General features: G+C 39.2%; 1 protein-coding gene across 1 annotated transcript in view; it reads right to left on the reverse strand.

Annotated features, from left to right (window-relative positions):
* Positions 1 to 5,901: 5,901 nt before the first annotated feature.
* LOC119480017 (corticotropin-releasing factor receptor 1-like) overlaps positions 5,902 to 14,026 on the reverse strand; it is a 77,168-nt gene continuing 69,043 nt past the window's right edge. Inside the window, exons 11-14 of the mRNA XM_037756078.1 lie at positions 10,806 to 10,891; positions 10,541 to 10,676; positions 10,204 to 10,245; positions 5,902 to 6,713 (exon numbers count right to left, since the gene is read on the reverse strand). Coding sequence (XP_037612006.1) covers positions 6,573 to 6,713; positions 10,204 to 10,245; positions 10,541 to 10,676; positions 10,806 to 10,891 — 405 coding nt within the window. The 3' untranslated portion in view covers positions 5,902 to 6,572. The remainder of the gene's footprint in view (positions 6,714 to 10,203; positions 10,246 to 10,540; positions 10,677 to 10,805; positions 10,892 to 14,026) is intronic.

Raw genomic sequence — 14,026 nt, forward strand, 5'->3', positions numbered from 1 at the left:
CTCCTCCGGTTGGACTCTGGCCAACGTTAAAAGACTCTCTGTGGCACGAAACATCTCACTGCTTCCTTCTAATAAGTCACGGCTGTGGTCTGGTGGGCCGATACCGCACATATTTTATAGTGTATTTAGGAAAAACAGCAGCAGTGGAGGAAGTACTGAAGTCCTTTACTTAAGTCAAAGTACTAATAACACTCCAAAAAATACTCTTTTACAGAAGTCCTGCTTTTAAAATGTTACTTAAAGGACCAGTGTGTGGTATTAAGGTGGATCTATTAGCAGAAATGGAATATAATATTAATAACTATGTTTTCATTAGTGTATTTTCACCGTTTTTGTCTACATACAGTACGGAGAGTAAAGAAGCAAAGAGACGAAACTCTGATGTTTTTTTGACAACTGCCACTGCCGCCATTTTGGACTGAAAACATTTATTATATTTATAATATTTTATTGTTCAACGCAGGCTGTTTCTGTAGAATATGACAATAGAATTATTTATTTTTACTTTTGTACGGCACTTTGTAGGCGGATGTTTTACTGGCGTCCGGTAGTCGCTTTCAGTCCAAAATGGCGGAAGCGTAGCTCTGCTGCTGGTTGCTGATGTTGCAATGGAATGAACAATTGACTTTCTTTCATAGAGAGCAGGTCTTCTTCATGGAGTCCTCCATGTTTCTACAGTAGCCCAGAACGGACAAATGAAACTCACTCTAGAGAGAGACATTCACGTTTTTGCGTTACCTGAAGGCTACCTTAGTTCTCCGACACGCTTGTGAAACTGCGGTAACGTGAATCGCAAAGTGTTAAACCGTGGTACCGCCAGCCGCCGTCTGAGTTCTGTTGCTCCTAAAGTAGTGTTATTATGGTATGGATGACCTCTGATCATTCCAATACACGGATATTTTCACAGCGGCATGAACATCTGGAATGAAGCTAAGTGGTGAGAGAGAGTGGTGTGGAAATGGTCGGCAAACACCGCTTTGTTTCATGTACGTATCATAACAACGGCTTGTATATCCGCCGTCCTCGGTCTTCATGTTCTCCTTTTGAATGACGAATACAGACTACCGCCGCCTACCGCCGCCTACCGCAGGCGCAGAGGTAACTGGCCGTCGGCTGTAGTCTTTGCGGTGTGTTCGGGGGCAACTTGTCGACGTGAGGCGGCGCAACAGTCGGCCTTCATCGCCGCTAGTTCTCTGATGTCGCTTTGGTGTGTCTGGGTCTCAAGTGTCTGTATGAGACGCACCGGGCTTTCAAGTTACTACAATGTCAACCTGACTGCGTCAATATGAAACGTTCAGGGTGCTGTGGTGGCGGGAGTCGAGGTGGACGGGTCCAACAAACACAAAGCTTTCATCCAGGATTCAGTCAGTTCGGTTCTCTATTGGCTGTCGTTCTTTCCCGCGTGATGGCGTCATCGGCAGTCCTCGGGGTTCCCCACACACAACAGGAGATCCCATCGTAAATACTGAACATGTTTAATATTTACGATTTCAGATCGGTGCAGCCAGGATGGACTTCATAGCCAATCGGGGGATGTAAAAAACTCTCTTAACATGCCTCACACCACAGGAACATCTGGAAAGATCATCTTTAGAACCATCAAACAATCAAACAATCGGGGCTTTGCTGACGATCGTCAGGAGGAATACAATCAGCTTAATTCTGGTGCAGTGTGAATCCGACATTACTGGTTTTGTTGCCTCAACCGAAGCAGTGTTTTTATTTGAATTCACAACGTTAAGCACGTGTTTACTGCGACCATAAAGTGACGCCGAGGGGTCTGACGGAGCCTCGGTATGCGACCAGTTTGGGATGTTGGTTTCCCCCCCACATTTCTCTGTGTGGGCATCACGGTGACGTCACTGATTGAAAGCAGCAGAAGCTCTTCGTCTCTCTTGTTCCCGCTCCAGCAGAGAAAATGTTCACTTGGGCAGAAGGATCTTATTTAAAAGCTGAGCTCCCCTCTGAGACGCACACACACACACAAACACAAAGCTTAAAAGGATCGCACGATGCTCGAGATGTATTTCATGTCTGCTTTAGTCTCCGGGGAGCGAGGAGAGAAATGGCAGCGTAGTGATGCTGCTGAGCCTTTAAAGCAGGTATCCCATAATAACACCAGCTCAATGTGTATTTCTGTATAAAAACGTGCTCCATAAATAAACTTCACATTGTTGAATTTTTCATTCTGTCAAATGCAACACACAGTTTATTATCTCTCCACATCTTTTCAAGTATGAAAATAACAATATTGAAAATAAATAATAATAAATAATATTGTGAATGACATTGTGATTTTGTTTTGACCACCGTATGAACCACAGAACTGTAACGATTATTTCACCAAATGCTTTCTTTACTGTGATGGAATGGCAACACGTCATCGACATCCTCCGCTGCTTTTAAAAAATCTACTTTTCTTTTTGGGTGAATTTCTTTACACTATGGAAACGCATCATAACTGGACTTTTTTTAGACATAAAATTTACAAGAAAAAACTCGAAAATTCTCTGAGATTAAAGTCTTAAATTTAAGAGAAAAAAATAGAATATTTTTGGGGATTAGAAAGTCATACATTTCACAAATTTCCGAGAATAAAGTCGTAAATTTATGAGTAAACCCTTACAAATTTACGAGAAAAAAAATTGAATATTCTCTGATATTAGAAAATCCTAAATTTGCGGGGAAAAAAAGGAAATTCTCTGAGATTAAAGTCGTAAATTTATGATAAAAAAATTCACAAATTTGCGAGAAAAAAATTGAATATTTTCTGAGAATAGAAAGTCATACATTTGCGAGAAAAAAATCATAAATTTCCGAGCATAAAGTCGTACATTTCTGAGTAAACCCTTACAAATTTCTGAGAAAATAAAATTGAATATTCTCTGAGATAAAAAAAACTCCCAAAATTGCGAAAAAAAAAAAATCTGAAATTCTGTGAGATTAAAGTCGTAAATTTATGAGAAAAAAAACTTCAGAAATTTACGAGAAAAAAATAGAATATTCTCTGAGATTATAAAATCATAAATCTGCAGGAAAAAAATCTCTGAATTTTCTCTTCTTTTTTTCTCTGAGATTAAATAAAAAAAAATTACAAGAAAAAAACTCAGAAATGTTTTTTGGTAAAGGAACCACATCGCTTCACTTTACAAGGTTGGATCAACCTCATCACACCACAGATGTCGCCGGTAAACAGGGAACAACACACGCACCCTTCAGTGAGGAGGAACATGGTGATATCCTTCATCTGGCCAGTGAGTCGTCGTTCCTGATGCACAAAAGCTATCATCCAAATCAGCATGTTGTTTTCTTCTCAATAGTTCCAATTCCCGGCAACGTCTCTTACAAATCCGGAGGCTTATGATAATATCACAAGTATTTCCTTATTGATAAATCTAATTTCAAAGTATAATCTAATTAGGTCATCCACTGCAGACATAAAACACGTCTGTGGTGTTTCTTGGAAATTTGTGACAAACAAACTATTTTTACAAGTAAATTTGCAAGTTTTTTTTTCGGATAAATTTTGGACTTTAATCTCAGACAATTTGTGAGATTTTTCTCAAAATGTTTTGACTATAATCTCAGAGATCACGGCTGACAATTTTTTTTTTTCGCAAACGTATAACTTTATATTTTATCAGAGAATATTCAATTTGTAACTTTAATTTTTTAGATTTTTTTCTAGCAAATTTATGACTTTATAATCTTAGAGAATATTCAAGGTTTTTTTCACGTAAATTTGTGGCTATAATCTTAGAGAATTTCAGATTAATTTCACAAATAACACAATTTTTTTTTATAGTTTTATAGTTTTTATTCCTCATAAATCTGTAACTTTAATCTCTGAGTTTTTTAATTTCTGAGTTTTTTCTTGCAAATTTATAACTTTATAATCTCAGAGAATACTCAAGTATTTTTCTCATAAATTTGTGAATTTTTTTTTGTAAATTTGTGACAGTAATCTTAGAGAATTTCAGATTTTTTTATAATATGCAAATAACACTATTTTTACACGTAAATTTGCAAAGTTTTCACATAAATTTTTACGTTTTTAAAAAAACAAATTCTTGCAAATTTATGATTTTGTAATCTCAGAAAATATAAAATTTTTTCCTCGTTAATTTTAGTTTTTTTCTCATTAAATTTGTGACCGTAATCTCAGAGAATTTCAGATTTTTTTTCACAATATTCTGACTTTATAATCGCGCAGAATATTCAAGTTTTTTTCTCATAAATTTATGACTTTAATCTCAGAAATTCAGATTTTTCTCTCAGAATATCACCCTCCTCCCCCAGCTCCATAATTTTAAATTTTGTTCAACATAAGATGGCTCTAATACGCTGTCGTACACACATCACTTGAAAGGGATAGAAATAAAATGATCTGAGGGCGACAGAAAGATGAGGTTCATATACAATTTGACATAAACAGCAGTTGATAAAAATGCACAGGTGCTAGGCATACTGGTATCGTAGGAATGTGGACTGTGAGTTGCTGATCACATGGAGTAATGTGCCCAAATGATTCACAGTGTGTGGTTTGTGTTTTTTTTTGGTTTATATTTGTGACTTTAACCCCCCCCCCCCTCCCCGCTTATATATATTTACAATAAATCGGTAAACAGAGTTACTGCGTGGCCCGCTCACGTGTCATGCTTCAACCCGACGCCGCAGAAAGTCACTTGATAAGATACGAGAATGAAACTCCGTCCCGGCTTGATAAACTGTGTTCGTCTCATCCGGCTGCTGGTAGAGAGGCAACAATAGTAAGTCTCTTTATCCTGCTGAAGAGTTTGGCTCCAAAAAACATCCATCAAAGTTCATTATTCATCAAATAATCTACTCAAGAGCCACTTACATTTTCTAGAGCTTTCAATCGCACCTTCATACATTGTGAAAACTGTTTTGGTTCAGATCATTTAAAGTAAAAGTACTAATACCACACTGTAAAAATACTCTGTTACAAGTAAAAGTCCTGCATTGAAAGTGTTACTTAAATAAACGTATGTCAGTATAATCAGGAAAATGTAGTTAAAAGTATTAAAAGTAAAAGTATAGTAGTGTTATATTATTTTATTATTATATCATTAGATTATTATTACTCATGCATTAATGTAAAAGCAGGATTTTACTGTCAAAATAGTTTAATTAATTAACTTAATGAATGGACTAATCGTTGCAGCTCTACTTGTATAAACTGTTGGGTAGTTTAATTCATAGCAAAACATCATATTTTGTTAACTCTTTGTATGTTTTGTGTGTAAAAATCTTAATTTGTACAGTAACTAAAAGCTGTCAAGTAAATGTAGTGGAATAGAAGTATAAAGTGGCATGTAAAGATAATACTCAAGTAAAGTACAAGTACCTCAAGTTTGTACTTAAGTACGGTACTTGCGTTACATTCGTCCACTGATTTTTGGACATTGGAGATGACAACTTGCGATTCTTAGGTTGTAGCGGGCTAAGTTTTAAAGCTGGAGTGAAGATACTGGTATCATATAAAACTAGAAAACCTGAAGAATCCATCAGTACCAACCTTGTCATACTAGCTTGTCATGAAGGAGGTTAAATAACGCTCCAAACTTGCACTAAAGTTTGGCGAGGAAAAACGGTCATAGCCATTTTCAAAGGGGTCCCTTGACCTCTGACCTCCAGATATGTGAATGAAAATGCTAAATGCAGTACCTGTGAGGGTTTCTGGACAATCTATGTCATTGTTTTGTGTTGCTAATTGATTTCTAATAATAAATATATACATAGATTTGCATAAAGCAGCATATTTCGCCCACTCCCATGTTGATAAGAGTATTAAAATACAGTTTGAACTGATAAAAAATGTGTGATTAATCACCTTTAACTACGGACAATCATGCGATTAATCACAAGTAAATATTGTAATTGATTGACAGCCCTAGTTTATTAATGGTAGAGGAATTATTTTGGAACAAAACTCTTCAGGTAGAAAATTATGGAATGTATTAAAACTTTCTGGAAAGTGGATGAAAGTAGCACGGCTGCACCGAGCTGGCTGAGAACAGATGAGGAAGAAGAAGAAGAGAGCACAACACCAAATTAACAAACACTATATCCAAGACAATTGAAAATAAACAAAAACAACTGAAAATGGTAATAATAAGTTAGTCGCTGCGTTTGAGTCCAGTGTCCGCTGGCGGTGGAATCCAGTTCAGTGCAGTCCAGAGACACGAGCTCTCGCTGGTGTAAGAAGAAAAAACAAAGTGTGTGCGAGCAGGGATACGATGGAGAGTTTGTATGGCGGGCAGACGGTGAAGAAGATGGAGTGCTGTACATTCACACCCAGATTCAAAGTCACTCAGCTTGGTCACGTGATCCACTAACCTCTCGTTCCATAGAGTCTGCTGCAGTGTCCTTTATCTCCGTCCTCGTCCATTTTCAGCTCCGTGTAATGTCCCTCCTGAGGTTTGGGAGACTGATGCAGCCTCTCTCTCTCTCTGCAGCCTCGCCTCAGCGTACTCCGGTGATGTGGCAGAAAACCACGACGACAGCCGGGGAGGATGGGAGGCGGTGGGTATCCGGGACGACGCCGGCTCTCATAGCGACGTGGACTGCTTGATGCTGTGGAAGCTGACCCGTGAAGGTGACGTGTGCATGGACATGGCCTGGGTCATCCGGGCCCGGATGGAGTGCTGCTCCTGCCAACGGTGGAACCGCTTCCTCACAGCTGACCGTACCTGTCAGAACCAGGACGAATCATTGTGTTACCGTGGTAACGACACTGTTTACTGGGATATCAGTTTAAGTTTATGTGTTTTCGGTTCAGTTTGTCTGTTTGTCAGCAGGATTACGGTGAAACTACCAAACCGATTATCATGAAACATGGTGGGAAGGTGAAGTACGGGTCGAGGAAGAACCCATTACATTCTGGAGCGGATCCAAATCACCGAGCGGATCTAGCGTTATCTTTCACTTATGGAAACGTCTCCTCTCTCGGAGTGCCCCTCTAGGTTTAAATGCATGTTTTTTCACTTATAATGAATAATACTGAGCATATTTTGAACATGGATGCAGTGGTGGAAAGTAATAAAGTACATATAGTCAAGTGCTGTACTTAAGTACAATTTTAAGGTACTTGGACTTTAGCATATCCATTTTCAGCTACTTTATACGTCTACCAAGATAACTTAATGTCACACTGATGAGATAAGTCAAAAATGTTGACTAATTAAGTCAAAATTATTAAAATTATTACAAAAAAGTACGAGAAACTAAGTCAAAATTAAAAAGATAATGAGATAATTTGGTAAGTTTTTGACTTACTTAGTCACAATTATGAGATTTACCTGACAAAACTGTAAGACAGGAAGTAAGTAAGACAAAATGATGACATAGATATTAAGATAATTTAAGATTAACCTGAGATATTAAGTTAAAATGTTGATTTATTAAGTCAAAATGATTAAATGTATTATGAAAAAGTACGAGATACTAAGTCAAAATGAAAAGATAGTAATTACAAGTCACAATTCTGACTTTTTAATGTCAAGATAAGGAGATTGTCGGTCAATTTTTTGATTTACTAAATCAAAATTATGAGATTTACCAAACAAAATGATGACAAAATTGTAAAACAGGAAGTAAGTAAGACAAAGTTCTTACATAGTTTTTAAGATTAACTTGAGATATTGAGGTAAATTGTTAACTTATTGAGTCAAAATGATTAAAAATGATCATGAAAAAGTGCTAAAGATGCTAAGTCATAATTTAAAGATGGCAATTAAATCAAAATTATGAGATTTTGAATCAAAATTATGAGATAATAGGTCAACTTTTGACTGTCTGCCTCAAAATTCTGACTTACTATCTACAAAGTCTCATTAATATCTCATAATTCAACTAAAATTACAATTTATTTTTATCTTTCCTTTAACTTTTCATTTGTCTCTGCAATGTTCAACTGAATATAGACCTCTGATTCCAATATAGGTCATGTATTTTGTAACCTACAGCAGCAGCAACGAGCTATAAATCGTTTTAATGGTGATTAAAAAGCGTTCCTCCTCCTCCTCCTCCTCCTCTTCCTCCTCGCTCACTCCCAATCTGAAATCAATCGTCCCGTGTGTCCCGCTCCTCTACATCCTGCCTCCAGTAATCAGTCTCAGATGAATGAAGCTTTAACATGAAATAAAGCTGATTGGTACAAAACAAGCAAACAATCATTTTAACACACTGTAATATTTGACATCTCGATTCATCAGCGTTCTAACCGGCGCTGTGTTTGGCCGCCGTTCCTCTGTAAAGACCATTTAATCCTCCACACACACATGTTTAAGTGCTAAATGTTTTCTCTTGAATGTGACCGCGGCCGTCCTTTGTTCATCTGTCTCATTTCTTTTCAGCCTGAAACGAAACACTAAATCAATATCCTCTGTAAGCTACACATGCTGGTTAAGCCCCTTGTTGGTCCGTGATGAGATATTCATTCATCATCTGGGCCGGCTGACGCGGCGTGGGACGCCGGGCTGATATTACATCCATGTGCTACTCGAGGAATCGCTTGTAAAGTCGTGATTATGCTGTGATAAGATGTGAGCCGAGTCCTCCGGCTTCAAACACCAGATTATGATTCAAGCTGAAGACTCAGACCGAGGCTGCCTCGATTACACCTAAAGATGTGACACAATCCCCCGTTATCACCAGGAAAAGGTCATTTATCTTTATGCCTACTTCCTCTTCATATCAGGGTTCATTCAGCGACATCAGGCCGCTTGTAGTCGAAGCCAAAAAGAGTATTGATTGAAACTTTTGGAGAGCGAGATGTGGAAGTTCATTTACACTTTTAAGTGCAAAGTTGTCCTTTCTAAAAATCTATGTTCCTACTTTAACTGATGAAGTCCAACATGAACTTGAAGTTTGCTTCCAAAGTTCAAACAGTTGGAGAGATTTTCTGTACTTTCTGTTCTTGTTTGAGAAGTGACTCATTTGGAAATTTAGTAATATATCTATTATAAATGTGATGACAGCTGTTGGGTTGTTTCCATCTGTTGCAGTAAAATCTGATCAAACATCCATAACCTGCTGTATTTTTAACTCTTATTAGTAGTCAGCTGTTTTATTGATGCTTTTCTAACACAGCTTTCTTCTATATACACTCACCGGCCACTTTATTAGGCACACCTGTTCAACTGCTTGTTAACACAAATAGCTAATCAGCCAATCACATGGCAGCAACTCAATGCATTACGTCATCTAGACGTGGTGAAGACGACTTGCTGAAGTTCAAACCGAGCATCAGAATGGGGAAGAAAGGGGATTTAAGTGACTTTGAACGTGGCATGGTTGTTGGTGCCAGACGGGCTGGTCTGAGTATTAAACTGCTGATCTACTGGGATTTTCACGCACAACCATCTCTAGGGTTTACAGAGAATGGTCCGAACAAGAGAACATATCCAGTGAGCGGCAGTTGTGTGGACGGAAATGCCTTGAAACTATAAAACCTAAAGAATCCATCGGTACCAACCATGTAATAAGGAGGCTAAATAACGCTCCAAACTTAATTTTGGTGAGGAAAAACTGTCATTGACCTCTGACCTCCAGATATGTGAATGTAAATGGGTTCTATGGGTACCCACGAGTCTCCCCTTTACAGACATGCCCACTTTATGATAATCACATGCAGTTTAATTGTGATTAATCATGATTAAATATTTGAATCGATTGACGGCCCTGGTCTTTTTATTTCCTTTCCTCTAGCTTGTGTAATTGTGGCACGTTAAATGTTTTCATCCCCCAAAACAGAAAGAATATAACAAAAACATGTCACGAAAAAGCCAGCAAAACCTTACAAAATACTGCACACAACAATACTAATGAAAATACTCCATCTACTAGGATTATTAATAACACATTAAAGGTAGCATTTCTGCACGCATGCATATTTATGCTTCTGTGCTATTCTGAGAAGCTTTCACCCCCGATTTCCCCATGAGACCAAATTAAGGCTGACACTGTCATAAAGAGTAGAAAGTGATGTCACTTACACATGACAAGTCTTAATTGTGCCCTGAATATAAGTAGCTTGGAGCTTCATCACTCACTCTAATAACACACAGCAAACAGAAAAGGGAGAGTGGGAGCGCCGGAAGACGGGGAACATAAATAAGTGTTGGGATGCAGGGGGAACGTGAAATGTTTGATCAATAAAGCGGAGGTGAATGTGCTTACCTCGCTGTTTAGGAAGCAGTAAAACACGGACACGAAGAAGCCCTGCGAGGAGAGGAGGAGGAGGAGGGAGATAAAGACACAAACATAACATCATCAAAAAAAAAGGAGGGCATTCAAAACATCAACGCCCTGATCCGGTTTTAATCGCATGCACAGCAGCTTATCAAACACGTTACATTCATTCAATCATCTCCGGAGAGAAACAATTTAGCTGTCCACTCATCACAATTACTGTCTTTGTACACAGAAGCACGCCCACACACAGAAGATATTACACTCCGCCTGTCCCTGGAAGCTCTGAGGACGGGCTAACCTTTGTGAGCCGGATAAATCGTACCTGGAAGGACTCCAAAAAAGAGTTGAAATATATGAAGACGATTTGAGAGATCTCGTCCTCCCCCGGGTTGACGAAGAACAGCATGTAGGTGATTCCCAGGAGAGGAAGAAGAACCAGTGTAGCCTTCACAGCTTTCCTGCAGACGATCACACAACCAAAGACTTTTACAACAAACTCCAGTGAAGTATAAAGCATTAATTATTAAAGGTGTGTTCACAGAGTGTCTGAATGTTTTGTTTCCTGCAGGTGCAGCTGAATACTTTACCTGTACTGGATCGTCTCTGAGGTGGTGGAGGCTCGCAGTTTGGTCATCAGGATTCTCACGATGTTGAAGAGGAAGATGAAATTGATCTGTTGATCAGACACAGCGATGATAGTTATAGTGTCTATTAATGTCAGAGAAAGGCGGCTCAGAGGTCGATGTTCATGACGGGTTTAAAGCAAACAATAGAGGATGAGTGTCCGGCAGCAGAGGGGTTCAACACTCATTACCACAATGTCATCATAGTTTATATATGGACATTTCAGTATTTAGTAGGGCTGTCAATCTATTAAAGTAGTTATCTGTTCTAAATGTACCTTAAAGGGAGATTTGTCAAGTATTTAATACTCTTATCAACATGGGAGTGAGTGAAAAACAAAGTATTCAAAAACAAGGGAAGAGAAAAATGTAATAATTTAAAAATAAGAAATATGTAAAAATAAAAATATATAATTAAAAATGAGAAAAATTAAATAAAAAACAAAATAATAGGATTAATAATAATAAAATAATAATAAATAAATAAATTAGGGCTGTCAATAAATTAAAATATTTAATCGTGCACATGCAATCAGCACATGTTTTTATCTGTTCAAAATGTACCTTAAAGGGAGATTTGTCAAGTATTTAATCCTCTTATCAACATTGGAGGTGGGCAAATATGCTGCTTTATGCAAATCTATGAATTTTTATTATTGTAAATCAATTAACAACACAAAACAATGACAGACATTGTCCAGAAACCCTCACAGGTACTGCATTTAGCATAAAACAATATGCTCCAATCATAACATGGCAAACTGCAGCCTAACAGGCAACAACAGCTGTCAGTGTGTCAGTGTGCTGACTTGACTATGACTTGCCCCAAACTGCATGTGATTATCATAAAGTGGGCATGTCTGTAAAGGGGAGACTCGTGGGTACCCATAGAACCCATTTACATTCACTGATCTGGAGGTCAGAGGTCAAGGGACCCCTTTGGAAATGACCATGACAGTTTTTCCTCACCAAAATTTAGAAATGAATTTGCGTTATTATTGATAACTTTGACAGCCTTAGAAGGTGTTTTTACGTTATCATATGTGCTGTATTCAGTGGTGGACAGTAACTAATGCATTTACTCAAGTACTGTAACTACATACGGACTGTTTGCGGCAGCAGGACGCTGTACGTCGGTTCATTTTCGTCTGTTTTTGGGAGATTTGTCGACAATACGAAAAATCAATAAATAATGTCTTATCCTTTAATAATGCTAAAACCTGTTACTCTGCTATCTTAAGTGCTCCTCGAGACTATTTTTCCCACAATGTGATGAAGGACTAAATCAATACCCTGTGCAGTAGTAGGTGTGAATGATGTAACACAAGAGCAGAAATAGCTGCAGGAATACTTTCCAGGGCCGGCTGACCCGACCTTGGCCCGAACAGATGCATGGCAATCTTTCAAGAAGCGTCCGACCCACCGGTCCTCACCGGCCCCGCCGTACATTAGTGCTTAACATGTACAATAACATCCTGTATTTATCCTTTATAGCCTTACATCACTTTATTGCTGACATTAACCGCTACAGACGGGGAAAGCCACGGAAAGTTCACAACCGCAGCGGCCTGACAGGAGAGACCGCAAATATTCTGGTGACCTGACGGTGATCCTGCAGGATCAAGTGCAAACATGCAGAGAGATGAAAGCCTGAGCGGAGCCGTCTATTGTAAGCGAGACGTTTTCAGTGGAAGTAGCAGAGAGATATTGGAGGAGGCAGATGTGGGCTTTAGGCGGGAGAGACAGAGACATAAAGCGCCTCTCAGAGAGATGACTTGTTCAACTAAAGAGAGAGAAGAGATAAGAAAAATGTGCCGTTTCTGACGATGATGGGAAGGTCAGTCCACCACTGGAGACCCAGCAGGGAGGAAACGGACCAAACGGAGCAGAGAAACGGTCAAATCACCACGGCGAGGAGGAGGAGGTGGTCAGAGAGGGAGGGCATGCATGTGGATCAGGACAGTCAGAGTAAAAGTAGCAATACCACAGAGTAGAAATACATTCAAGGTGAAAGTATTAGCGTCAAAATTAGGGGTATTAATTACGGTATTATCACCATACTTAAGTAACAATATGATCTTATTGCGATATGCTGAGTATTGCGATAAGATATGTGAGGTATGATGTGCAACGAGCCGGTCATTGTTGTGAAATACACCCCGACAGGGCGATGCTGACGGGTCTTTCATCACCCTGAAGGGTTTATTTCAGGAGTAAAAATGACAATATTTCCCTCTGAAATGCAGCTGAGTAGAAGTACAAGTATCTCAAAATTGTACTTAAGTACAGCACTTGAGTAAATGTACTTTCCACCACGGGACTGAGGAGAGTATTTTGGGAGCGTAGCCAGGAGGGAGTTACTGTAGTCCAGACGAGAGATGACTAAAGCTTGTACAAGAAGCCAGGCTGAGTCTCCAGAGATCTGCAGGATCATTCAACATTTCATCCTGCTGGAGGGCCGAGAGTCTGTCTGGCTTCGTGCAGACTGTTAGCAGAGTGAGGAAGAGTCCGGCTGAAAGCTGGAGGACACGTCCTGCAGGTGCTTGATGTCCAGTTTAACCCTTCACGCGTCACTATGGACATCATTGTCTTTTTAATTTTACAATCATTACGGCTGTGTTAATGCTTTTGGCATGCATTTTTAAATAAGTCTCTAATAAACCGTGCAGTCAAAACACAGACACTCAGACCTCCTTAGGGACTAAATGTCCCCATTGGAATCCATTAAAACCACAATGTTTGATCCCATGACAATAACAGTAAAGTATATCAGGTTTTCAATCTCGAGCCCCGACTCGACTTCAACCACAGCAACTTTCCCCTGGAACTGGGACCCTTTTGAAGAACTCGTTGTGTTTTGACCGAAGAGACCGGGGTCTAAATTAAGTTCTGGGGACATTTTCCAGGGTGTTTTTATCCCCTAAAAAGGTCCTGGTCGGTGGGGGGGGTAGTACTTTCTGACAGTACAGGAACTTCCGGGGTGGAGTTTGCAGGGATAACCGCCGCTGACAACACACACAGCCACTTCAACAGCTTCAACTCGTGTACCGCTTCATTCATACACAGGGAAGCACTCTAGTATTGATTTAGGACCATTCTAGGACAAAATTGTGAAAATTGTAGTTCCGACCTTTCCTGGACTCTATGGGTAATACTCTCCTCCAATCACACGCAGGCGTTCGCCC

The sequence above is a fragment of the Sebastes umbrosus genome, chromosome 20, assembly GCF_015220745.1.
Source record: "Sebastes umbrosus isolate fSebUmb1 chromosome 20, fSebUmb1.pri, whole genome shotgun sequence".
Classification (NCBI taxonomy): Eukaryota; Metazoa; Chordata; class Actinopteri; order Perciformes; family Sebastidae; genus Sebastes; species Sebastes umbrosus.